A 27,304-nucleotide genomic window follows, 5' to 3' on the forward strand; every position below is an offset into this window, starting at 1 on the left:
CCCACTCACTCAACCACCCACTCATTCACCCACCCACTCACTCAACCACTCACTCATTCACCCACCCACTCACTCAACCACCCACCCACCCACTCAACCACCCACCCACCCACCCACTCAACCACCTACACACTCATTCACCCACTCGCTGAACCACCCACCCACTAATTGAACCACCGATTGATCCACACACTCACCACAATGCTAGACTATGGAACTCCCTTCAACAAACACTCCCTCAGATCGTCTTCCCCCCCCTCCCTTGCCCTTATAACTCCTGCTTAATTTAAAAATAAAAAAAACATGATCTGGTGCACAAATAGAAATAGCAAAACAACACCGCGTGACATTAACAGAATCATTATATGAGACGACGTTTCGGCCAACGACTCTTCTCAACAGCGACATAAACCAATTCAAGAAACACGTTAGCTGATCGATGAGAAACACGTCCGTACCTCGTTATCTATTACAACTTTGATAGCAGTGCTGTTTGTTGCTGGACGTTTGACGTTCTAGGCCACAAGGCGCTGCGCTCGGCAACTGCGTAAAAAAAAAGAAAAATAAATCCACGCTGATAAAAAAAGAAGAGGCTTTCACCCTTTCCAGCAATAATAAAATAAATCCAGGTGTTAAAATGTTGAAACACCAAATAGACACCTGTTACCAGAAGACATCATCGAGTCTGCATGAACCACACATTACGCTTGTGGGTAAGACAAGCAAACAAAACGTGCAATCTTGATTTGAAGCTTTCGTGACTGCAGGAATCGATACTCTTTGGTTCTTTCGGTAAAGTCACGTAGGTAGAAAGATGAAATAAAACTTAATATATCACGACGTTTCGATCGCAAAACAAGCGGTCGAAAAAAACGTCGTGGTATATTATTTTGAATTTCATTATATTTTTCTACCTACGTAACTTTACCGAAACAGTCAAAGAAAACGTGCTTTATGTTTCGTTGGGTGCAATTGTGAACAATAGCCACATCAGACATTCGTACATGGAATCGACATAATCGTTGCTTCACTGCAGCTCAAAGAGCAACTGAGAGTAGGATTCATAGGTCATGGGTTTGTTGACCCCTTGACCCCAGGCCAACTTCAGCAGTGTGGTGGAGGTAATACGCGATATCATGACCTGATCTGGAAGCATCCGAAGACTCATAACAGATCATGCTCAGGCATGAGCCACTCGGTCAAAGGTGGGGTGACCATCGTTGTTGATATACCCCCACAAATGTATGCACTGTCCTGTTTTGTCTTCTTGGTTCTTTCGGTAAAGTCACGTAGAAGGGAAATAATAAAATAATAAAAATAAAACATCATAAAATAATTCTCACGACGTTTGTCTTTCCGACAGGCCTGTTCTTCACCTGAGGACGGCTGCTTGCGTTGTGGCCGAAACGTCGTGAGAATTATTTTATTGGTTTATTTTTTATTATTTTATTATTTCCCTTCTACGTGACTTTACCGAAAGAACCAAGAAGATGAATCTCTGCAGTCACGAAAGCTTTAAATCGAAATTTGTCCTGTTTTGGTTGATTTCGCTCCGATGTTTATTTTGATTGCTTCTCTCAGTACTTGGTTGACCCTTGCTCTGGTTTTAATTTTTGCCTCGTTGTTGCCCATTCGATTGACTCCATTCCATTACGTTCGTCGTGTCGATGACGCCTAATCTGTGGAGCAACTCACTCGCGTCCCGGTTTAGCGAATAGCGTGACCGGCGTGGTTGTGGAATTCCCGACGTCCACATGTCGCCAATAATAGTGTAATGGGTTCCGGAGACACTTGTAGAGGTAACTTCTTTATTACAATACAACACTCCAACAGTCCTGATACTCTGTTACAGCCTAGGTACACAGCCTAGGTACACAGCCTAGATACAAAGCCTAGATACACTACTCTGGCTACGCTCTGGGGTCCTCCGGCTACAATTACCCTAGGGGAGGCTAATCTGACCCGACCCAGCCAAGGTGCGGGTCTGGACTCTGGCTTCCTCGGAACTCGCCCTTACAAGGACGTAGAGCCGGGAGTCCCAGAGTCCCACCACTGGCCCTCACAGCGTCCCGGCCCTTACAAGGACAAGCAGGACGAGGGGGTCCAGGGTCCTACTCTGGCTGGTCTTGGGTCTTGAGCTCCAACTGTCCCCGATCGGCCAGGGAGCTGCCCTTTTATGCCTCGTCCCCAACGAGGGGTGGGGTTGTGTGCGCCCCCAGATATCCCACAGAGCACACACAGCCCCCCCCCCCCCCCCGTTGGTGGCGCCAAGGGACTTAACTGGCTGGGGTGCCTGGGATCCTAGCGCCTGGCGCCAAGGCTTATCTGCCTAGGATCCCAAAGCCCCCAGCAGCCCCTCCCTTCGTATGGCACTACAATAGTATGCTCAGCTACCGTTACTGAACACCAGAGATCAGTGGTCGTAGCAACAATATTACCGGCTCAGAGGGTGCGGCAATCGATCAAGTAGGCAGTGCCGGATTATCCTCGTTGCAAAAGTAGCTCCATATGCTACAGGCCCCACACTTTCAAGGGCCCTACGCTAAACGCTTTCAAGCTATAAATTCCGGTTCAGTGATTCTGCACTTGCTCGATTACTATAGTACTATACTGCCTTCAACTTTTATGAACGACTGGGTGTTTAAGGTTAGCGATTTGTCGTATTATCTCGCTGTTTAGCAAGTGAAAAAATACAACTAATCCGACACTGCAGGTAGGGCCCCAATATTTGATTCATCTTGCACGGTCCTCTTGCCTCACCACATCATCGTTACGCTCACGGTCTCGAACATTTAACGCTGTAGGGGCGCTCAGTCTTCGCAAAATAATTGTTGTTGTTCTTTTACACCGTTATTGAAAATTATCTCATGGTGGTTGTTAAGGCTGGGGGGGGGTGCAAGCCACCCACTACCCCCACGCTAGTTACGCTACTGCCGGAGATATATTGCTCCAGATTTCCTGTATCGCGGATAGAATTTCCGTATCCCTAGATTGTCACCTGGTCACAAATGATAGCTCAACGAAGTGGTTTATTATTTGTAATTAAATTTCCTTTTCCAAATGTTGTAATTTTTCCATGGTTAGGAAGTATTTGTAATATTGGTCCTTGAGCCAATTGACCCAATGAATGATCGGTACCACCCAAAGTGGCAAAAGCTAAAGATTGTATTCCTGGAGCATTTTACCTCCAGATCACAAAGATGTACGATAGCAATGTCACCGTGTAGATGGAGTGTAATAGCGCCGGCTGGTGCCCAGCAGCGGAAACTGCGGTGGACAAACAGTACACACGCCGGTGAGCATATACACGGAGTCTGTGTCGGCAGGGCGGAGGAACTGGGGCAAGGGTCATGGAAGACCCCATCTGGACGCCCCTGGAACCTGCTAGTGGGTTCGAGAAGAGAGGTGCGGCCAGGACGGAGGCAGGCCGCGCAGGGAAGCATAAAAGGAGCTGAGAGCGGGAGCTCAGGGCTGCCGGTTTGGGGAGTGGACTCGCCTCGTCGTCGCTGTCGTCTTTCCGCCTTCGTCGCTGCCGTCTTCGCGAGATATTGCGCGGCCGGATAGTTGTTGGCTGCCCCGGTCAGCGCCATCAGTGTTACATAGTCAGGGTTGTGTTAGGCTAGGCTAGACAATCAAGGAGAGTGTATGGGTGAACCGGTGAAGTGTGAAGGTGTTGAATAAAGCAGGTGCCTCCTGGAAACCCTTGTCTCCAAATCGCTGACACTGCAAATGTATGTTGAACTTTTTTCGCACGGTACGTAGCCAACCATGCTAATTGGAGGTGTGGGAGGACAATAAACTAAACACAAAAGGCAGCTCAAACGACATAAGTTTTCAATCTGGATGATTTGAAAGTGCATATCTCCAGTGGTTTCCTGTCGGAAGAGCGTTCCAGACGGCCGCAGAAGCACATTTGAAAGTGCACGATGCTGTGGTCGTCTTTACTCGATGGTAAGTCAAAGCCGCTGCGAGGATGACTGGAATTTGCGTGATGGTTTATGCTTCGTGAAGAGATCAGCAAAGTGTTGTGGTTCATTTCTAGCAAGCACTTTGGGTGTAATGAGTGCAACCTTAATAACGTATTCGTTCAGCAACCGGAAGAACACGAGGAATGTCACACTGCAAGATGCCTCTGCAGTGAAAAACGGTGATAAGGTGTGAAAAGATGCTAAAACATACCATCTTCTAGCCATGTATTCAGAGGGTCTCAGCTCCTGGCGAAGGACGGACAGCTGTGCGCCAGTATTTGGCCTCTCTGAAACGTGGAGCCACTTCCACACATCTTTAATCACCTCCGGCCAGGATTTTCCACTCTGCAGAGGCGTCTTGCAGTTGTAATGCGGGCGTAAACGGCCTCGCGGATATGACGTCACGGGGGGAGGGGTTAGGTCACGTGGGAGAGAGGGGTAAGCTCTTAAGGGAGAGAACCGGAAGAGACGGGAGGAGAGTATGGGAATAGAAACAGAGTGAGGCCACGCAGGGCAGAGGGTGGAGAGTGGCGAGATCGCCACGCGGTGAGACTCGGCACCGTCGGCCAGCGGTGACCGGGCACGGGTGGAACGGAGAGCAGCGGTGGAGCTGCCGCGAGAGCAGCTGAAAGACTGCACGAGGAAGCCTGCAGCGGAGCTGCAGCGGAGTGGGGAAAGGCTACGGGAGCGACGGCAGCTGTCGAGCTGCCAAGCGTGGAGGCTCTGAGCGAGGGCCGTGTGGGACAAGTTGTAAGAACCCAAATAAAGGACAACGGAGACAGACACAGTGAAAGAGTCCTTTATTACACAGTGATACTTTTTCATCGTAGATATAATTTGCCACAGATGGTAGCAGTGGCACTCATCACTGTGCGACCACGGCAACCCAGGCTTTCATAAGCGCGAAGATGGCTATTACGATTCCGTCACTATTCATATGCCAATTTAAAAACTGGACATTTTTTAAAATTCGTATCAGGCCCCGTGGTGTGTAGTGCAGTCTTCAACTCGTATCTATCTGGCTTCTCTATTTATCTACTATGATGAAGGGGCATTGTCCCAAACGTTGCCTATCGTATATATATTTTGCTAGTAAGTGGTAGAGAATTGTTGAATGTTCTTTGGCAAATACGTATTACTGTAACATGTGGTGTTACAATGAGACACAAAGATAAAGATCCCCCGTATAGCCTTAACAGACTGTAGGGGCAAGTGTTGTTAGCGAGCACCTATGAAGGCCGGAACGGTACACGAGGGGGTGGGTGGCCAGCACCACGCCCGACCGCCTTTGTCTCCCTAGCGGCGATGTTTACACACCGCACTAGGTACTCATTTGAGGCTAAGTCGACCTAGGGGAGGCCCAGGACCGGTTCAGATGATCGTCAGTGGTGTTTGCCGTGAGCGGGAATCGAACCCAGGTCGCCAAGTTCGTAGTGCAGCGCGCTAACCGCTACACTACCGCTCCCCACACAATGAGACACAGACACACACACACGGTAATTAAGGCAAAACAAAAACATCCGTTTATTTGCCAATTAATAGATCAGTAGCAGCGTGCATTTCCCAAACGTGAATCTACAAAAATATATATACGTCAATCCGGAATCTGTCACAAACATGCTGACGCACATTACAAAAATCAACAGAAAACACTCTCAATAAATATAACCGGCTCTAAATTAATCGATTAAAACTGTATTTTTGTTACTTTAACCATTAATAACAACCCAATTTCTTACACGACTCCTCACGACACCAACGCAAGTGTATTCATTTTATTTTATAATAAATATTTAGGTGGAAACAGAGGGTACGAAATTCCAAGAACAAATCTGCTAGTGGTGTTAACAGTTTATAAAGTGTTAGCCCTGCAATGGCTTGCCTGCTCACACGACTGCTGGCAGAAAGGGCATCCATTTGTATATTTATGGCCACAAATGTTACCCTTATAACGTTTGTAAAGTAAGCCGTGTTGAAGTAAAGGTTAATGACGCCTTAAGCAATGTATGTTATGTACGGTGACCTTCTTTCGCACCGTATGTATATAACAGCCTTACAAACCAATCCACTGCGTATGATTAATATATATTTGCACGTGTATTACACCGAATCAAATAAGCTAAGCCTTACTTGACTAAAGTTGGATAAGAGGCGACATTAAATCGTAAACTGGTCGCCATAACAGCAGTGGTGTATAATCTTTAGTGTTATTTAATATAGTGCGTTCTCTTAAGATTTTTTGAGTTATGTAACTGTACATTAAGCGGAATTGGCAGACAATGCACGAGCCAAACTAAGGCAGCCTTTTATAAAAGGAGGGTTCTGTGTCGATTGACACAAGGGTTCTTTATCAGCCGAGACAAGAGTTCTGTATCGGATGAGATGAAGGTTTTGTATCGGATGATATAGGTGCTATACCGTACGGGTAAATTACTCTGTTATCATAAATTGGATTCTCAGCTACATAAATCTAAGGGATAATTGTTTTGGTAAACCTAACCTGTCCAATCATTATAGCTCATTTAACTTCAGATATATATTTTTTCCTACCAATTACATCCCAATCGCGCTGTCGACAGTTGAGGTATGTGGCAAACACCCCCCCCCCACCCCATTCTGGCGACTCCTACAGGTGGCAGAATCTTCGTGTCATCACCTAAGGCAGTGTTCTTCATTGCAAAACCCGCGGGCCACCGGCTGCCTCAGGTGGCCTTTAGTGCAGCCCCTGACGTGCGCCCCCACCTCCCCCCCCCGACAAATACACACATTTGAAAACACCCCTTACAGGTGTTGTGGTGGCCCTCAGACTTATCTCGTCGGCGAAATTGCCCCCCGTCCCCACCCCGAAGATTAGTGAAGAACACTGCCACTAAGGGAATGGGCCCCGAAAGTTGACACTACCAAGCCACTTCAAAAGGCGTCACATCGCGCAGAAGCCTCTCTTATCCAACACACTAGTCGGCGCACCTTCACGATCTGTAAACAGCGCATCACCGTGTGTCACTCGTCCCATATATTTGCACATTTCAGCCCTCAATGATCAGCTGGACTTAATTAAGTGGAAAGCTGTGTGCACGCGTACGGTAAAGGAGCAGCCGTATAATTGCTTTGCTCATGCCACTGCTGGCGGATGGGCCTCCACGAGAGGGCTAGAGCCCCCCCCTCCCCCCAGTGGGTAATTGGCCTACTCTTCCATGCTACATTTGCATGACAGTTTATTTTTGTGGAATAATTAGTCGAGAGCCCCAGTCTTGCTCTGCACAAACGTAGGCTTGATCTCAAACCAAGGATCTTAGCGTTGCTCGCTCAGTGCACTGAGATGGTCATTATAAGCCCTGTGAACCATCCAGTCAGCTCGCTAAGATGGGATTACGAGTTGCTACTACTGGCGCCGTGTAATAGATTGTGAGGACTGAACTGTCTGTGCCAGTAACGCAAAAATTTAGCAAGCTGTACCACTACTATCTGGCAGCGGCTAAATCGATGATCTCTTAACAATGCAGCAGCTAAGTCCTTTGCCTGTTTTTGTTAAGAGATGCACGAAGACATTAACAATCACTGCTAATGGGGGGGGCAAAGATTTGTGACAATTTTGGTACCAGCAAAACCTAGCGTGACACAGGCCTTTACCACGAAATAGGAATTACAAAACATTTGCGACTTTTGTCGACCTGAATATGAAGAACATTTTCCCCGTGCCACTTTAGAGCAGCCAGCAAAATCGGATGGTAGCCAGTTGGGTTAGAGGATCACTCGACGGTACTCGTAAGGAATTCTGGGATAGCTGTTCAAGAGGGCGGCAGCAGTAGGGAATTCCAGGACTGCTACATCGGTAGGCTTTTGCAATTGTGCTGCACAGCTTTCCGGAGCGATTTTGGGCCGCAACATCATACGTTGTCTGGCACGACCTCCGACGTTCCCCTCCACGTGCTGCGAGCTTCCTCGGGAACTGAATTCAGCTAATTGCTTCGAGCTTCGTCAGCAAGATCCCTTCCTTCTTGGTTCTTTCGGTAAAGTCACGTAGAAGGAAAGTAATAAAAATAAAACATAAGAAAATAATAGAATTACTTTTTATTATTTTATTATTTTCCTTCTACGTGACTTTACCGAAAGAACCAAGAAGATGAATCCCTGCAGTCACGAAAGCTTTAAGTCGAAATTTAAGATCCCTTCCGTTTAGGCACCGAATCGAGTTCCTGCAGAAGCTCCCAGCACATGGAGTGAACCGTTGGACGTTACGCTGAACAACGGCGCGGGAACAACCTGAAAACGCATCGGAGAGCTATCGCTCTGGAGCTGCTGCAAAGCAGGGCAGCAGCAGTGCTGGTGAGGGAAAAGTAGTACCGGTATAAAAACGGAGCACTGTTTTAGTTTCAGAAGGCCCGCGACTGCTCCTCGGTGTATTATTACCGCGCGACTGAAATAGTTGATAACCACAGCGCGACAGCTGCCATGAAAAGGAATTGCAAAAGACCCTGTGACGTCGTTACTCGCACGCGCGCAGACCAGCGCACGCCAGTGTCATTCGAAAAATTACTATCCAACGTACAAAAGGAAGTACACGCTGTTGTCCCTGACGTCCAGTTATTGCAAAAGATGACTGATGTTAAGGGCACTCCGCTTGCCTAATTAAAAAAGACGATTACTTAAAATGAGGGATGTACTGTAAAAAATGGAAAATTGATAAACCACTTGGAGATATTTATGATGGCAACCCATGCTGGCTTCTTTGGAACACTTTACAATCCACTTTCGATCGTTTTTGTTGTATCCTCTCCTCACGATGAACGTAATCATCCACTCACTCAAATCCGCTCATCTACTCTCTGAACAATGATATTCGAGTGGGTTATCAAGTCTTTCCAGGACCATCCCACAAATGATAGTGGACATCACGGAATGGACAAAAGTGTTTCCAAAGACTTAAAAGGACAAATTCTCAGATTTCCGGCTAAGATTAGGCTACGGTAGGGGTAGGCGTGTTTGTGAGTACAACGGTTTGGGAAGTCTCGTGTCTACCATCAGAAATATTTACATATTTTAACCCCTCGAGGCATGGGCTGGGCGGGTTTACGTGAAACGCTAAATCTGATTGAGGGTTTTCTTTTTTGTGTGTATGTGTGTGCAGTCATTGGGGACTGGGTTGAGTCAGACTCGTTAACGCTCGAGGAGCGTTCTGCAATCATGGGTGGCCGAGAAACCCAGATTTGAACTCGCAATGTCAGTGGTGGGTCCACTCAATGGCTCCGACATGGCCATTTTTGTATTGTTGGTTGTTCAAAGTTCTTGCCCCATGCCCCTACTGGACATCTGTGAAAAAGAGCTTCATAGCTCATCGAATTCCTCCAGTATAAATATTCTGATTCTGATGAATCCCGTGAGAAACACACACACACACCCAAGATCTCAATGGTGCCAGCTCAATGGGGTGTTGTAACAATTCACCCCCACCCCCCCCATGTAAATTCCGCTAAGTGTCACAATTCAGGATCACAAATTCAACCTGACAATCAATTATTTTTCTTTTAACACTGTGGTGCATTGCATCACCCCTAGTGGTTGCAGGGGGTCATGCGAACCCATTACATTACAACGCATAAGCACTCAAGTACAATCGATTCTTGAACACGCGATTCTACGTATGTTCTGTATCTCGAGCTTGATAATCGAAATGTGACCGTTACGGACCAAAATCACTCACCCCCTGACAGAGATGCATCCCAGGATCTCTCAGCATTGCCGGCTCAGTTACCACCGCCCCCCCCCCCCCCGACAAAGCCATTATGGACCAACTGAGCCACTCGCGCAGCCACCTGACAGCTTTTTCACGGTTCACGTTTTTAATCAGAAGCGTGAAAGCAAAGTTAAAAGTAAAGGCGATCCTCGGCTGCGCGGGCGGAGACACGTTAGGTCGACAAGAGTCCGTCAAATTTCTATTCTCTCCCTGCCTGTGCTTGACCCCATAACTTGACCGCACGCACACCCTTATTTGGGCACGAGCCCCCGGGGTTGTGGGTAAAGCTGCGAGGGGGGAGGATGGCCGCTCGGAGACGGAGATTTCTTCGCCGTTTTGGGCCTAAAAAAAACACAAAAGCGAAGAAAAATGTAAGAAAAAACGATGACAGCCGTAAGAGATGATGAATGCCTCGTTGTGCGTGAGCGTGAGCCAGCGACTGATGGCCAGGTTGTAGTTTGCAGTAAAAAAACGGAGAAGTAGCCGTCGTTGATGAGGAGAGGCGTGCGCGCGTTTTGTTAAGCGAATCGTTGACGCGGCGTTTTGAACTGGAATTTGGACGGTTGATTGGTTTTAGTTGTACGATTGACCAGAAGTAGCAAATGTTCACCGAAATAAGACTAGAATACGACTAATGAGACGAGGTTTCTGTATGGGATGAAGTGAGGGTCAATCGGGGATGAGATAAGGGTTCTATAGCCGATGACACGGGGGTTCTGTATCTGATCGGTCTTTGTAGCAGCTTGTGCAGGGCATCTATTATATATCTTATGCAAGGTGACTCATTTATCTTATACAGGGTTGTCATATCCATCTCATGCATCTCAATCAGAGCCTCATATCCATCTCATGCAAGGCGTCTCAATCAGAGCATTATATCCATCTCATGCAGGGTGTCTGAATTAGAGCGCCAATCTATCTCATCATGCGGGACGTCTCAATCCGAGCGTCACATCTTTCCCATGCAGACCGTCTCAATCCGAGCCTCACATCTTTCTCATAATGCAGGGTGTCCCAATCAGATCCTCGCATCATTCTCACACAGGACGGCCAATTCATCTCATGCTGGGCACGCCGGCCCGGTGCCTCACCTCGCCCGGTCCCTCCTGCGCAAGGAAGCGCTGCCGCTGGTGCCCGTGGCGACACCGGCGAGGTCGGCGAGGCCGTACGAGGCGCCGGCGTCCACGTGGATGTCGGCCTCCTGCAGCAGCGCGGCGTCCAGCGCGGCTTGCACGCTTGCCGCCACGGCCGGGCCCTCGTAGTCGCGCGTCGTGCGGTGAGGGGGGTCCAGCTCCAGCGACGCCACGTTCACCGCCTGCGGTGGGCAACGGCAGCGCAGCGAGGGGGGGGGGGGTGAAGGGGGATGGGCGGGGGTGGTGACACGGCCGAGCGACAGCAAACCGCGTGACAAGAGCCATTTTTTTCAAATTTGGTAATAACAAAAAATTGATATTTTAAGAGCCGCAATGCATGCGAATAAGAGACGGTGGTCCTTAATAAATAACGTCATGAAGCAGTCCTTCAAGAGCCCAACGGCCACCCTGGTTTATTCCGTGTAAAGTACTACACTACGCGCCGTCTCTGCTAAGGATGTCAAAGATCTCGTAACATAATTATCGCTAAAAGAGTGTGGGCCGTGTATGGTGGCGTCACGGTTCACATTTTGCCTAACTTCACCGACAGCGATATTGTCAGACTAATGTCCACTTGCAGGACAGTGCTGATTATTTAGGACTGCTGGCTGCTGTATTGCCAGCTCTGTAATGTCAGCCGGCCTACACGTTACACGCAGACAACCAAACAAAGAAAAATATCACCTGTATAGCCTGAACAGATTGTAGGGGCAAGTGCTGTAGTAAGCACCTATGAAGGGCGACACGGCACACGATGGGGTGGGTGGCCAGCACCACACCATGCCGCTTTTGTCTCCCTAGTGGCGATGTTTACACACCGCACCAGGTACTCATTTGAGGCCGAGTTGACCTAGAGGTGGCCCAGAACCAGTTCAGATAATCGTCACCGGTGTTGGCCGTGAGCGGGAATCAAACTCGGGTAGCAGGGTTCGTAGTGCAGTGCACGAATCCACTACGCTACCGCTCCCCACACAGACACATCAGACACATACACACGGTTGCCATAGATACCCGGTAACGAGGGTTTGGAACGATGACTGATGAGTCCAGGGCATGCTGGGAAATGGGTCTCTTATATCCGACGGCTGACGCAGGCCGCTGCATCATCTGCTGCTCCCTGTATGCATATCATCAACATCACCACCATCAACACCACCATCACCACTATTACCACATTTCTGTCAACAACACCACTACCATTACCACTATGATCACATTACCATCAACACCACCACCATCATCACTATTAGCATATCGCCGTCAATATCACCACCATCACCATTGCTATCATCACTACCATTAACTCCACCGTAACAACTACCACCACATTGCCATCACTGTGTCTGTGTGTAGCTACATGTGTTTGTGTAGGCCATAAGAGGACCGTGCATGCGAGTGTCTGCCATACGCGTATAAGACAAACGTGTGTCTATGTGCATGCACGTGTGTATGTGTGGCGCAGTAGTTTTTATGCTGCACTACAAACCAGGCAACCCGAGTTCAATTCTTGCTAACGGTCACCAACAACAGTGACGATTATCTAAACAGGTTCTGAGTCTCACCTTAGGTCGACTCAAACGAGTCCTGGGTGCAATAGGTAAACATCGCCACTACGGAGACAAAGGCGTGCGTGGTACTGGCCACCCACCCTCACGTGCCGGCACGCGAGGGTGCTCGCTAACAGCACTTGCCCCTACATTATGTTAAGGCTATACGGGGGGAATCTTTGTCTTTGTGTGCGTGGCTTCCTGTGCGCGTGTCTCACCCCTGCGAGCGAATCAGCGGCTGCAGTTTCCACTGCTCTTCATCCTCATCGAAGAAAACCCTCTTCATCAGTTTCGTCTTCTCCTCGGGGGGGATGAAGTTCTCGATGATGAGACACCTGAGGCACGGCAGAAAACTCGGTCACGTAACGATTCACAGAGGCGACACCTGTGTCACGCAGCAACAAGAGACTGGGCTCGATCCCTGACTCGGGCTACTCATCAAAAGTTCGGAAGTTAATTTTCCGAGTAAAGCCCATTCAGCTAAGAAGCTCTTTGCAAGTCTGCCGCAGTGGCAAGATGTTAACTACCTTGCCTGGTATGCAGGAGGTTGTGGGTTCGACCCCGATCATAACTCCTGTATAGTTGCAATTTGCATGTTCTTCCCGTGGTCACGTGGATTTTTCTCCGGGTCCTCCAGTTTTATCCTCCATATTTAGCATCAACATGCGTTTTCAGTATTTGGCTGCTAGTTTCTCCCTTTTATAGCTTTAAAACACACACACACACACAATGTAATTGGTGTTGGCCAAAACTTCCCAATGCTGAAAGGTTACCTGCAATTTGGATCGCACACACTGCAATATTCCCTGGGTCCCCCCACTGCGAAAACTTGGTAGGACCCTCTGGAGACTCAGTGAGGCTTTCTTTGGTAAACAAGCAAAATGTTAATCATCATAAAACAAATACCCCTCCTCGAACGATTGAATTGATTCCCCTTCTCTCCTCTTACTACAATTGTAATGAATACATTTCGTATATGCACATAGTATAGCCTGCCAGGAGGGGGCGATACTGCCATCTGTTTTTTTCACAATAAAGTCGTAAGTAAAACCATCAGCCATGAAGCCCTCCCCAACAACACTGTCACCTCCCACAATCATGCGATGCAACAATCTATCCGGCAGCTGCATACGGACTTATTTCATCACTCCATCTCCTTGGTGGATGTCCTCTTGAACGTATTTAATTCCTTGGCTGCCAATGTTATTATTCTTGACCATCATCCATCATCTCACGAATATAGTTTTAAAGGAATATTCAAGTAATCTCCTGCTCATATGAGCATCGAGCGGTGAAAATTCCACACTCTGATGGCAGGGGCGAGTCTATCCAAGGAACAACCAATATTGACTTCCCCACAAAGTGGTATTCATTTTATCATCGCTGGAGGGACCCTGGAGGGATAATGGCTCTACCGCCGAGACAGTAATAAGACGTACGGATCTGAACATTGAACTCTGAAAACAGGCAAGGGAAGTAGATGTTGCAGCACAGACACAAGTGATGGTGAGATGGATCTCATGGATCACAAGAATTGATCACGTGAGATCTCGCCATTGGTGGCAAGATGCTAACTGCCTCGCCTGGTATGCAGGAGGTGGTGGGATCCATCCCGACACCTGACGCCTGTATATTTGGAATTTGCGTGTCTCTCTCCCCATGGTCGTGCGAATTTTTCTCCGGATCCTCCAATTTTTCCCTCCACATTTAGAAACATGCATGTAGAGTTTTTGGCTGCAATACATACCCACATGATAAGCTATAATTTGTGGCCAGGTCGCTTCTGAAAAAAGTGCAATATAGCTAAATGGGCCTTAGTTTAAAATAGTTTAATAGGTGAAGAGATGATGACGATGATGAGACCCACTTGAGCTTAAGTTCCCGTGTGAACTCGTTCTGAGACTGCTCTTGCTCCTGCCGCTCCTTGCTGTGCTCATCCTGCAGGTCGGTGATCTCCGACTTAATGGCCTGCAGCTTCGCAAACAGCTGGGAAGAGAAGAAGGGGGGGGTGGCAATGATACTGACGATCCCCAACAAGTGTGAGGCCTGCGTGACGGCAGCGTACGGAGTGGCAGAGTTAACCATGGTGTCCTGAGGAGCTCTAATTCAAGGTGAAACCTTCACTGACTCGCTTTGGCTATACTGCACAGGTGATAATGCGGACAGAAAGAATCACGTTCAGATTTGTCACGTGAAATGGCAGGGATATCCATTCCTATGCTGATTAATTCTAATCAAGTTGAGACTTGTATGAGTTGTTGCATTTAAACTGTGTCGACGATTGCAAACACAGGCGCAACCTGTACAGATGTTTTTTTTGCATGAAGTAGCACTGCTATTCACCCTCTGCTGAAATTTTACATTTTGATTGAAATCGAATTTCTTTACAACAGCTTTTTCTGTCGTTTGTTGTCCTTGCTCCGCACCTCCGATTACTACAGTTGGCTACATACGGTGCATATGAATTTTAACATACCTATATGCATACCGGCGATCGTAAATAAAGGTAGAACGTGTACCGATTTGTCTTGTCAAGTGGCAGGGCCCATGCTGTGCTGATAATATCTAATCAAGGCGAACGCTGTACAGAATTGTGATGTTGGAACCTTTTTTAACTTCTTGGTCTTCATCTCGACCTCCTGCTGCAGGGTGGTAAACGTCTCCCGGAGCTCCAGCGTCTCCTCGTCACGCGCCTCCATCTTCTGCTGGATTTCCCGCTCGCGCCGAGACTGAGCGACACAAGGTAGCACAGCCACACAGCCACCGTCACACCACGCGCCGTGGTGACGTCACTGTCGCGTGTGAAGCAACACATGCGGCAACACAGCAGTATGCTGTAACCGTGTAATGTAACAAAGCAGCTGTGAACCTGTATGGCAATGCAACGATGCTGTCACACTAACATAAATGTTACTTGCTTAGCAATTTAACACAATTGTCACGTGACTATTTCCCCTGCTCCCCCGCCTCGCAATACGATGGATTGCCACAATTCCACGGTCATGTTTTTGATTAAAGAATTTATTTCTGAACAATGTCGTGAATCCTGCAACTGCAACTGCAGGATTCACGTGAACAATTTACGTGGCACAATAGAAATTAAAAAATTATAATATCAAAATGATCATCACATCCACAATAATGTGGATGTATGGGTGTAAAAAATTAGCATGCGTTGGCAGTGGTTTCATCATCATTGACGCCATCTGTATGCGGACAGCACACGCAGTTTTCCAGGGCTGGTCTGGTCGGAGCACAGCTGTTGCTCAGCATCATCACCACAGGTTGCCTGTGAGTTCCAATTATTATAAACTAAAACTAAACTATCTTTAAATTACCAGGTAAGGCCCACTGAGCTATATAGCTCTTTTTCGGAAGCGACCTGGCTACAAATGAGAGCTCAACAAAGCGGCTTGTCACGCGGAAATTTATAGTAGCCAAAAACGTGGAGAGATAAACCGGAAGACCCGGAGAAAAATCCACGTGACCACAGGGAGATCATACAAACTCCAAATATACAGCAGGCGACAGGGGTCGGATCGAACCGACGACTTCCTGCATATCAGGCGAGGGAGTTAATATCTCGCCACCGCGTCGCCCCTGCATGACCCATCATCACCCCGAGACTGGGAAACCCAAGGTGGGCTTTGCTGCCACCTCAAACTGGAGCTACGAACTGCCACTGGACACGAGCGCAGCACCCACCTGCTCAGCTATCTCCTGCCTGCGCTGTTCCAAAACCTTCTGCTGCTCATTTGTCCGGTCCACAATGTTCTTCCCGCCGACCAGCAGTTTACTCTCCATCGCCTGTGCTCACACACACATACACACAGATCCCTCGCTTAAACATAAAGGCCATAACGCACATCAGCTTCTTCTTGGTTCTTTCGGTAAAGTCACGTAGAAGGGAAATAATAAAATAATAAAAATAAAACATAATAAAATAAAATAATTCTCACGACGTTTCGGCCACAACACAAGCAGCCGTCCTCAGGTGAAGAACAGGTCTGTCGGAAAGACAAGATAGTTTAGTTTTAGTTTATAGATGTCTTCCCGACAGACCTGTTCTTCACCTGAGGACGGCTGCTTGCTTTGTGGCCGAAACGTCGTGATAATTATTTTATAATGTTTTATTTTTATTATTTTATTATTTCCCTTCTACGTGACTTTACCGAAAGAACCAAGAAGATGAATCCCTGCAGTCACGAAAGCTTTAAATCGAAAGCACATCAGCTTATACACAGACTCGTACACAAACGGGCACTCGCATACACACGGAGACATAACCAGACACACGTGAGACACGTGTGCATCATGTGACCAGCACCATTATGAAGCCACTCCCTTGAGAGATTTTGAGACAGACAGCCAAACCCAGGGCTTGAACCCAGGACTCCCAGCAGTGCCGGCCCAGTGCTCCGACAACCATCATCACTTAATATTTATAAACGTACTACTCATTCAGGATATCCAAAGGCGTCCTGTGGCAGGGCACAGCCTCCGGTGGCAGCTGTCCCTAAAAGGCACAAGGTTTACGCAGCACTGACCAGTAAGTATCCGTCTGCCAACAGGGGGCAGTGTTGCTAGGCGGCTTGCCCAATTAAGTACAGGTAGTCCCCGACTAACGATGGAGATGCGTTACGACGACCTCATCGTAAGTCGAAAATATCGTAGGTCGAAAATGGCCTAGCCTACCTAGGAGTGATAATTTAGCAAAACAGAGCAATTTACAGTACCGTACTGTATAAACTATATACTGTATGTATTTATTAATTACAATACTGTATTTCGCAGTAAAATATAAAGTAAAAAACAAGGTGAATTCTTAGCCTACCTATATGAACTGCAATTTCATGGAAAGTTTTTTCAAGAAACAATCCTATCTGCTATAAAAACTTTTAACGTGCATTGAATACCGAAACAACTTAACTCCATCGACCGCTGGTGAGAGTGAGAGGCATCACCACACAAGGCGGGAGATGCGTACAGTACATCCCGGCAGCGTCCCAACGTACAGTATCGTACCTCGTACGCTGCTGCGTTTGCCTGCCGCGCGAAATGTAAAATATTTTACAATTTTGTCATCGCTATCGCCATCGTAAGATCGAAATATCGTAAGTCGGACCATCGTAAGTCGGGGACTACCTGTAATGAACTACCATTCATCTCACACCTACACCTGAGTGCAGCACCGGGCTGAGAGACAGTGAATGCACCCAGCAGTGGATATACAATGGCTTGAAGGTAATGATGATGATTACGATGATGATGACGATGATGACATCGACGAAGACGAGACACCTTGATCTTAGTGGCGAGCGAGTCCCGCGCATCCTGCTGGTGCTTGAGGTCGTCCATCTTGAGCTCGGTGTCGCGGATGAGTCGTTCGCGCTCCCCGGCCAGCAAGCTCTGGTCGTCCAGGATGCTCTGCCTCTCACGCTCCAGCTGCTGGCGGCGTTCCACCAGGCGCTGCTCCTCGTCCTGCTCGCTCACCTGCACGCGATAGCGAGCGGCGCTTGGGTTAGGCACGGGGGTCAGCGAGAATGGATGTGGCGCTTGAGGACGCCAAACGCTTGCTTAACGCGTGGCGATAACCACATTGTAGCGTTTTCGCTACAATGTGGTTCTTCCATGGTTAGAATTTTATTGAAGACTATCAGAAAGTACCCGGCTTTGCCCGGGGGGGGGAAATATATATATTTCAAAACTTGTCTTCTCTTAAAAAACACGTTCCTTCGGAGTGCGCAGGTAGGAACTTGGTTGGACAGCGCATTCGTGCGATCCGTGTCACGCGGCGCAAGCTGCGTGGGGCGGCGCGTCACGTGGTGCTGAGCCCGCCCGAAGCGCTCTATGAAATACAAATCGAGGGCGTGGCTATGCACGACAGACAGACAAATAATCCCTGGTGGGTAGTGTGGAACTGTTGTTCCTACCTGTAACATAACATATACATACACAAATACTCAGCTATAATGAAAGCCCGGCGTTCCGTTTGTCCATTTGTCCGCCAACAAAATTATAAGAGCCTGTCAAAAGTCCTGAATCAAAAAGTTATAGAAAGTGGGGGTAAAACTTTGATCTAAAAGGTTTCCAAATGTTTTTGACCCCCCCCCACCCAATTTTTATTTTATTTTGCAGGCATATATACCTACACACCCTACATCAAAAATAAGTAGTATCTACGGACTCCACAGTACTATATAATGACTATAGTAGTATTTACTGACTCTATAGTAGTATCTACTAACTATAGTAAGAACTACTGACTCTATAGTAGTATCTACTGCATCTATAGTAGTATTTATTGACTCTATAGTAGTGGAGTGACATGCCGGGATGTCACTGCATAATGCTGGCCCGAGAGAGGCACGGCGTGCGATGTATTGTATTGTCATCGCGGACACCACTTACATGTGGGTGCAGTACCGGCCCTAGAGGGGCTCGGTGAGCGCTGATCGATAAGCGCTGGATGGCACCACGCTCATTGTGCAGTGCCGACCCATACAGGATATGGTGTGGGAGTGCCAGCCAGAGAAATAGGGTTACTAAAGGCCATGGCACTCTGGTTGACCCCAGAGGACACGTGACCAGTAAAGTCTACACAGGAGCCCCAAGTGGGGGCTAGGGGTGGTCACGTGTCGGAGTCGAGATCCTGCTGGAGGATTCTAGAAGGTGGGCGTGGCCAAGGGCGGAGCCAGCCACGCCGCAGAGGATATAAGCCGGGTCCCCCAGAGGGATCGGCGCTGTTATTCATCCTGAAGAATCTACGTTCTACGTTCTACAAGAGTCTCCAACAAGTGGACCTGGGCCCAAGCTGTGGTACGGTCCGTTGTAGCTAGTTATGGTGTAATTAGCGTAGTTAGCCTGGTGGTCACCACCATGGGTTGTTGTCCTGTTAAGGGGCAGTTACCCCGTGTGTTGGTGTTAATACATGTGTTGCCTCCAAAGAGTACGTCTGCGACTCAGTTGAACTCACAACAGTAGTATCTACGGACTATAGTAGTAACTGCACACATTGGGGTGAGTGGGGAGAAGAGGACATCACGCTGCTCAGGATTTACCTCAGCGTATTCTTCTGCAGCAGTAACTATGTTTTTTTTTATTTTTGTAATTTTTAACGCCAAGGAAAACCTCCCTCCCATCTCCACTAAGCAAGCCAACTCGCGGTTGCTAGGGGCAACCGCGAGTTGGCACATGCGCAGATGCGTGCTTTGGCCGCCAAAGTTATCATTATGATCAGCGTACATTGTTACAAAGTGTGATTTTTCTTAGTTTAGATTGGACCAAGGGCAAAATCAAATAACGAGTTTTCTTGGGGGGGGGGGGGGCTCAGTTTGTTGTATCTGTGTACTCTGTTAAAAAGTAAACCCAACAGTTTGTCAGTTAAAAGCGTTACAAGGAAAGGCGTCCACACACAGACAGGCAAAACGTTACTTTTATAGGTAAGAAACACTTTTTCCTGTTAAACACTGCGGTGCACTACAGTGCCTTCAGTGGGGATTTGTGATCCCCGTGTGTATTTGTGGGTTTTGGACAAACATCTCAACATGAGCCATCTGAGCAAGAGTTGAGACTTGAGGATAAGTATAACTTTATACTGGGCTCGTCGTGATATACATCGTAATTAACAATATAGAGCCCTTTGTCAATATATCGCACTGGATAGAGGCCTTATCGATCGTGGGGATTGTTTAACCATACTTCACCACGTTGGATGGTGCAGATTGGTGGCCAGGAATCAAACTGAGGTGACCACATATGTAGCGCAGTCCACTAACTGCTATGCCACCGTTCCACCCTGTGTGTGGATAAGCATGAATAAATATGAAGCGCCGCTGAGGAAGTACGGGATTTTCTGCAGGTCAATTCAGGGGGCACGGATAAAAGAAAGATACAAGGATGAGAACAAACTTTTACTTTAAATGTTTTCTCAAAAGCGCCACCTTGAACAAACGTCCACCACCTCAAGCGGAAAGCGATGGCAAAACACGCGCACCGCAAGCCACCGGCCTCACCTCCGCCACCTCGTCATCATCATCATCCTCCTCGCCATCATCGGGCCCTTCCCCGGGTCTCTTCCTCCCTCCCCTCCTCTTCTTTTTTCCGCCGCCGCCACCACCCACGCCGACTCCTCCACCTCCTCCTCCTCCTCCGACGCCCCCCCGCTTCTCCAGCTGCTCCTTGAGTCTCGCGATCTCCTCCTGGAACTCGCGCAGCAGCGCGTCCTTGGGGTCCTCGTTGACGCGTGGGCGGTTGCGAATGTTCTTGGCGCGGTTGGCGTAGCGCAGCGTGGTGAGCGACTCATCGTAGTTGTACGACGCGGGCCCCACGTTGGCCACCATGACGGTGCGCGCGTTCCCGCCCAGCGAGTCCTGCAGGAGGCGCGTGAGCTTCGAGTCGCGGTACGGCACGTGAGTGCTCTTGCCGTCCACCAGCGCCGAGATGACGTTGCCCAACGCCGACAGCGACAGGTTGATCTTGGTCGCCTCCTTGAGCCGCTCGCCCTGCGCCCCCGTCTTCGCCTGCCGTTCGCTGCCGGCCAGGTCGACGAGGTTCAGCTTGCCGACGCGGATGTGGCTCTCGCCGTCGGCGCCCAGCTCGCTGCACTCCACCGTGATGACAAAGATGGCGTGCGAGCGCGAGCTGTGCTCGTTCATGTTGGTGGCGCCCACCGAGCGGTTCTGGTTGCCGATGCCCATCACGTGCTCAATCTCCCGCGCGCTCTTCGTCACGAAGGACGACAGGTCCTTGACGTGGATGCCCGTGTCAGGGCGCTCACGCAGCTCCAGCCGCCGTGACTGGTCGCGGGAGAGTAGGTCGCGGATCTCCTCCTGGTAGATCTCCAGGTAGGAGGCGCGCACCTGTCGGGGGAGCATGGGGAGGTGCCAGTGCGGGTGGGGTTAAGTATTATAAACTCAGACTGGTAGGCTGACGCACAGACAGGTTAACAGAGCCATGATGACTGACAAGCTTAGACACAGATTGGTTGCCCGAAACGTTGGCATAGATACAACTTTTTTCACCACCTCCAGGGAAACAATCAAAACCTTCTCAACCACTTTCCATCTGCCACCACCACCATCACTACCTCTACCACCCTCCCTTCTCCAAATACTGCCCTCCCTCTCGGCACCGCCATCACCACCTATCCCCCTCCACCACCACAACAACCACCACGTTCCCTCTCCCACCGCCACCACCACCACCTTTCCTCTCACCACCACCGCCGCCGTAGTTACTGGCGCACCCTCTCTCACGTACCAGGTACTGTTGGTTCTGCGAGCGGGAGATGTGTGTGAAGATGTGCTCGAAGGAGTTGGGGATGACGCCTCGGCGCTCTGGGTCGGAGCGCACGCCCTCCATCGTATAAGTCTTGCCGGTGCCCGTCTGCCCGTACGCGAAGATGGTGCCATTGAACCCGCACAGCACCGAGTCGACGAGTGGCCGGAAGCTCTCCTCATAGATGTCCAGCTGCTTGGCATCGCCGCCGTACACCGCGTCGAACGTGAACGTGCGCACTGGGTCGGCGTTGGCACGCGGGTTGCGGATCGCCACCTGCCCGGCGCGCACGTCGATGGTGATGACGCTCTCGTACGATGCCGCCGACTCGCGCGGGTTCATCGGGCGGCACCGCACCACCACGCGCACCGTCTCGGCGCTCTTGGCGCGAGACATGGCCGCCGGGTAGTGTGGAGAGGGAGGAGGGTAGGAGTGGGAAGTGGCAAGGGAGAAGATAGATCACAGTGGTGGTGCTGCTGCTGCTGCTGGTGGTAGAGGGTGGTACTGAGGTGAGAGACAGAAGTTGGTCGAAGTGATGGAGGGGGTGGTACCGGAAGGCAGTTGAGGTGGTAGTGGTGGAAAAGAGAGGTGGAGAAAGGAAGGAGAATGGATGTATTGGGAAAAGCAAGGACAGGGGACGTGGTTGTAGTGAGAGAGGAAATGCAATTGTGGTGGTGGTAGCAGTGGTGGAGAGAAAGGTCACTTGAGGTGAGGTGATGGGAGATTCTCGTGGGCGAGGAAAGGTGGTGGTCTTTGTGGTGTTATGCTGGTGGTTGTGACAGAGTTAAGGGATTGAGGCAGTGGTGGTTGTAAAGACTGGGCAGTAGTGGCGGTAGTGATAAAGGTCAAGAAAGAGTGGCGGTGGTGGGGTCGGTTGAGGCCACGCTGCTAGAGGCCTGACGATGGCAGGGTGAGCAACTCCAGTCTGCAAAAGAAAGTACGACACTTATTAGAAATTATGAGTGGAATAAATCGACCTTCAACTGTACATTAACAATACACGCCTGACATCATCTCCACTGTACATGACTGACATCATCTTCAAAGCTGACCACACCCACTGACTATCGGCTGATCGGATAAAAAATATTTTTAAAAATTAAGTGCAGAGACACACGGAGGTCTGTTTATTTCTCGAATAATGGGTGCTGTATGTACAGTTTGTCTCTGCAATACTCAATGCAATACAACTTGGATTTGTACAGCATCTAAATGCAACTGCATTTCAAGATAATGTACAGACAGAGTGGGCATATTTATTTTACAGAGGCAGTCGTAGGAAAGCATTTTTTTTTTATGCCTTGGCTTAACCAGGCAATCAAGAGTACTGAGTTCCAGGCAATAAAAGAAGCAGATGATATTGATCGACCTTCCACTGAGTGAATGTTGAGAGGTTTCAAAGCCTTGGTTGCTGGAACGGAGAGTGCACAGAGGAGAGTAGAGCGTTTAATGTTTCTATGTAAATTAAAAATACGCACGATATTAATGAAAACACGCATATACAAATTCATAACATATTCAACGATACATATGCATATTTATCAATCACAAGGCATCAACAATACACATCCTGTCTGTGAAAAATATGACTCACCCCGTAAAAGGAACGTGGAATTTCCATAATTGTCTTGGGACACTCCCAACCCTGCTAGGATGCGAGGCGGAGTGGAGGTGGCAGTATTATCCCGGAGTGAGTGTGGGTTTTCAACAGATTCTACAGTTTCCTTGCACCTGCAGCAAAACTCTGGATTTATTTTAAATAGCTATTGGCCAAACATCTCAATGTATTGTAAACGTTGCGGCTTGGCTCTCCAACACACCGATGTGCTGTACTCGTGACGAATTGGCACGTTCTGTTTACGTGACAACCCTAACTAGTTGGCTGTGTCGGGCGGTGGCGGGTTTACCGACACATGTATATATTTACGCGATCTAGCCCAAAAAAAACTTCCATTTTGGATCTCAATGTATGTATGTTGAACTTCTTTCGCACCTTACGTAGCCAACCATACTAACGCAGACAAAAAAAAATTAATCAGGCGCCACCAATTCCACGTTCATGTATGGACGTACACTTTAATTATTTTGCGAGTACTGTACATTATTTAAGTCTAGTTCAAACACCAACGCACGTATTTAAATTCAACACCCGTAAGAGGTGGTGGCTCAGAGGTCAAGGCAGTGGGACCTTAACGTCAAACAACTACGCCCGCTCTCCTGCGGACTGAACTGCACTGTATTTGTCGCGATAATCCCGAAGCTATCGTGTGGCTCGCAAACTTAAAACTTGGGACGTATAATTTACACGCACTGTAGCTGCCATACGCTAGAAGAAGTCGGAAGCGCCGAGCCGCCCATGGTTTAAACGGAGTTGTTAAGGAATATCTGTCAACCCATACGGTTTCTTGTACCGGGAACTTAAGTTTTCAGATCCATACGGCGTACAGCCCGTTTCAATCCGGGCAAAAAAAAGTTGTGTATTTGTTTGTGTTTGTCCCTTGTGATGGGACTTTGTAGGATGAACGATGACATTTATAAGGGCACGGGCTGACCAATAAGGTCTGAATCGGTCTGCAAAAAGGTAGGGCACTGATAAGGGGCTGACAGTATGTTAAGGTGTAATAAGTGAACCCATGATCTCAACTCCGATCACGAAATGACAAACACAAAACCCCCATGATATTAAATGTGTTTTTTTCCCTTCATATAATATCCTGGATAGTGCATTACATTATTACACTGCCACCGTATATAAATCACACATCATATCCCCTGTCGATGGGCGTAGCTGTCAGTGACCGTCAGAATGTCTCTCGCCAAGTCAGCATGCGTGAGTGTCGCGCGTCTCGACTGCATTGAGTCACCCCCAATGACGCCCTTGCATTAGCCAATAACTGTGGATGTTAGCGAGTAAAAGCTCATCGAATACAGCGTATGAATCATTCAGGAATCACGCACCCATCGTCCCCATCGACCGTTAGAGTCAGAATCTTTATTTATCCTGGTGTGCTACTAAGCTCTTCTTCTTGGTTCTTTCGGTAAAGTCACGTAGAATGGAAATAATAAAATAATAAAAAATAAAACATCATAAAATAATTCTCACGACGTTTCGGCCACAACGCAAGCAGCCGTCCTCAGGTGAAGAACAGGTCTGTCGATAAGACAGAGTCTGAACAGAGTCTGAACTCTGTCTTATCGACAGACATGTTCTTCACCTGAGGACGGCTGCTTGCGTTGTGGCCGAAACGTCGTGAGAATGATTTTATTATGTTTTATTTTTATTATTTTATTATTTCCATTCTACGTGACTTTACCGAAAGAACCAAGAAGATGAATCCCTGCAGTCACGAAAGCTTTAAATCGATACTAAGCTCTTGTTCACCAGGCGTCCAGTGAGGGGAGAGGCCTTCTGGGTTGACGCTTGTGGGCGATGTTCAGAACACAAACGCGGCAGGCAATCGAGAGTTAGGCTGTCAGTACAGACAAACTTGACAGAAGATAACTGCACCGAGATTCTGTCGTACAGCACGTGGGACGGAGACGGGCGGTGGGGGAAACTGTGGAGGCGAGCGAGCGAGAGACACAGCCCCGAGACGAAGTTCCAACTAAAGCAAAACCGATGCTTCAATCGATTCGTAAATCAAGTCACGAATGACATCGCGACATTAATTTGCATTCACAATGCGCTTAATGACGACGAGATATAGACCAATGCTAAATTAGACCGGTGCAAGCAATACGATGCGACTACTCCACCTTCAAATAAAGAAAAACTTAACCACCAATACATGACTAAAACCAAGCTTAAAACGTCTCTTACATGCGTTCATTCGAGTCTCATCTGCAACCCCAATCGCTTTCGCGTCCTCCCAATTCGATAAGTAGCAGCAATTCGATAAGTATCGGCTCGATTGAAACGAAGACCTCATTTTACTTGAACGCATTGCGAAAATCACAGCCAGCCACCCCCTCAACTCCTCCCTTTGTCAACCCACCGCTTAACGGAGGGGCTTCGCCCACGCCCTTAGCCGCTCGTGGGTCGGTTAATATTTAACATTTAACCATACTTCACCACGTTGGTCACCGCTGTGTTGGTATGCAGAGAGTGCCGATGGGGGAGGGGGGGGCCTAAGACCGGTGCGAGACACCACTGGCCACAGATGCCACCACTGGCCACAGATGTCACCACTGGCCACAGATGCCACCACTGGCCACAGATGTCACCACTGGCCACAGATGTCGTCACCACTGGCCATAGATGTCACCACTGGCCACAGATGTCACGACTGGCCACAGATGTCACAACTGGCCACAGATGTCACGACTGGCCACATATGTCACCACTGGCCACAGATGTCGTCACCACTGGCCATAGATGTCACCACTGGCCACAGATGTCACGACTGGCCACAGATGTCACAACTGGCCACAGATGTCACGACTGGCCACAGATGTCACGACTGGCCACAGATGTCACAACTGGCCATAGATGTCACCACTGGCCACAGATGTCACGACTGGCCACATATGTCACAACTGGCCACAGATGTCACGACTGGCCACAGATGTCACAACTGGCCACAGATGTCACCACTGGCCACAGATTTCACCACTGGCCACAGATGTCACCACTGGCCACAGATGTGACAACTGGCACGCGAATGCAATTGAAGGGAGACGGCTTCAGGAGTTCATAGCGCAATGCGCTAACCGCGACGCCCACCCATCGATAGCAATACAAATAAATACGTGATAACAATAATCATTTGCTCAATAAACAGAACGTTTTTAGACGAACAAACATTGTCGTCGCTAAGACTCGCATAGGCCGGGTGCAGGCCTCACCTGTAACGCGGTGCAGATATCTCCCGTTCAGCCGTCGAGAGCTCTTGACGGCGCACGCTTGGTCCCTCTTCGTCGTCTTTTGATACACACGAGCATTAATATCACATTTTGATTCCCGTATTTGTTTCTAATCATAAAAATATATTTGCACGAACATCACCAACGCGTCGGTAAGACTAGCGGCCCGCCCTGTACTCGCTCCGCCATGGTAGCTAAATCCATAGAGCGCATGCGCTCGACCCGACGCTCCGAACCAATGGGCGAGCGGCTTCGCCCGACCACGTGCGCGCGCGCGACCAATGGAGCGCGGTGTAGGGCGAGTCGGCCCTCGCCTATCCGCGGTGGGAATTGTAGACGGGGCGGGTATGGTTGCTAGGGCGCGTTACCCGGGCAACGCGAGGCGGCCATAGTTACGCATTTAGCTTCCCAAATAAATCATTCCTAACTATGCAACGAATATTATTGTTTTATTAATGAGACCTTGACAAACCATCCAGCGTGGTGCATTCGCTTGCTTACAGCAGCAGATAATGTTGACGGGGATATCCGGATTATAAGACGCGCGTCCCTAAAGAGAAGCCAGGATCGATAAATAAAGTTATCCCAACATTGTCCCGCCGGATTATAAGACGCATATAACAGACGAGCAGTCAGTTAAAGTTAGCCCAACCTGGTCCCACACACACACACACAGAGACAAACAAAAAAACGTATTATAAGACGCATATCCATCATGAGTTATATTCTTAGGTTTTTTCGGTAAAGTCACGTAGGTAAAAAAATAAAATTTAAATTAAT

At 48.7% G+C, this 27,304-nt stretch overlaps 1 protein-coding gene across 1 annotated transcript; it reads right to left on the reverse strand.

Annotated features, from left to right (window-relative positions):
- Nucleotides 1-5,468: 5,468 nt before the first annotated feature.
- LOC144940625 (kinesin-like protein KIF3B) lies at nt 5,469-26,712 on the reverse strand. Its single transcript, XM_078866883.1, has 11 exons — nt 26,507-26,712; nt 21,644-22,586; nt 20,398-21,243; nt 17,684-17,875; nt 16,088-16,189; nt 14,989-15,111; nt 14,250-14,368; nt 12,601-12,717; nt 11,847-11,952; nt 10,794-11,017; nt 5,469-10,044 (listed from the first exon to the last, which is right to left on the reverse strand). Exons 2-11 carry the CDS (start codon nt 22,055-22,057, stop codon nt 9,954-9,956), a joined length of 2,334 nt encoding a protein of 777 aa, XP_078723009.1. The 5' UTR covers nt 22,058-22,586; nt 26,507-26,712; the 3' UTR covers nt 5,469-9,953.
- Nucleotides 26,713-27,304: the final 592 nt, after the last annotated feature.

Source organism: Lampetra fluviatilis, chromosome 23, assembly GCF_964198595.1.
Source record: "Lampetra fluviatilis chromosome 23, kcLamFluv1.1, whole genome shotgun sequence".
Lineage (NCBI taxonomy): Eukaryota > Metazoa > Chordata > Hyperoartia > Petromyzontiformes > Petromyzontidae > Lampetra > Lampetra fluviatilis.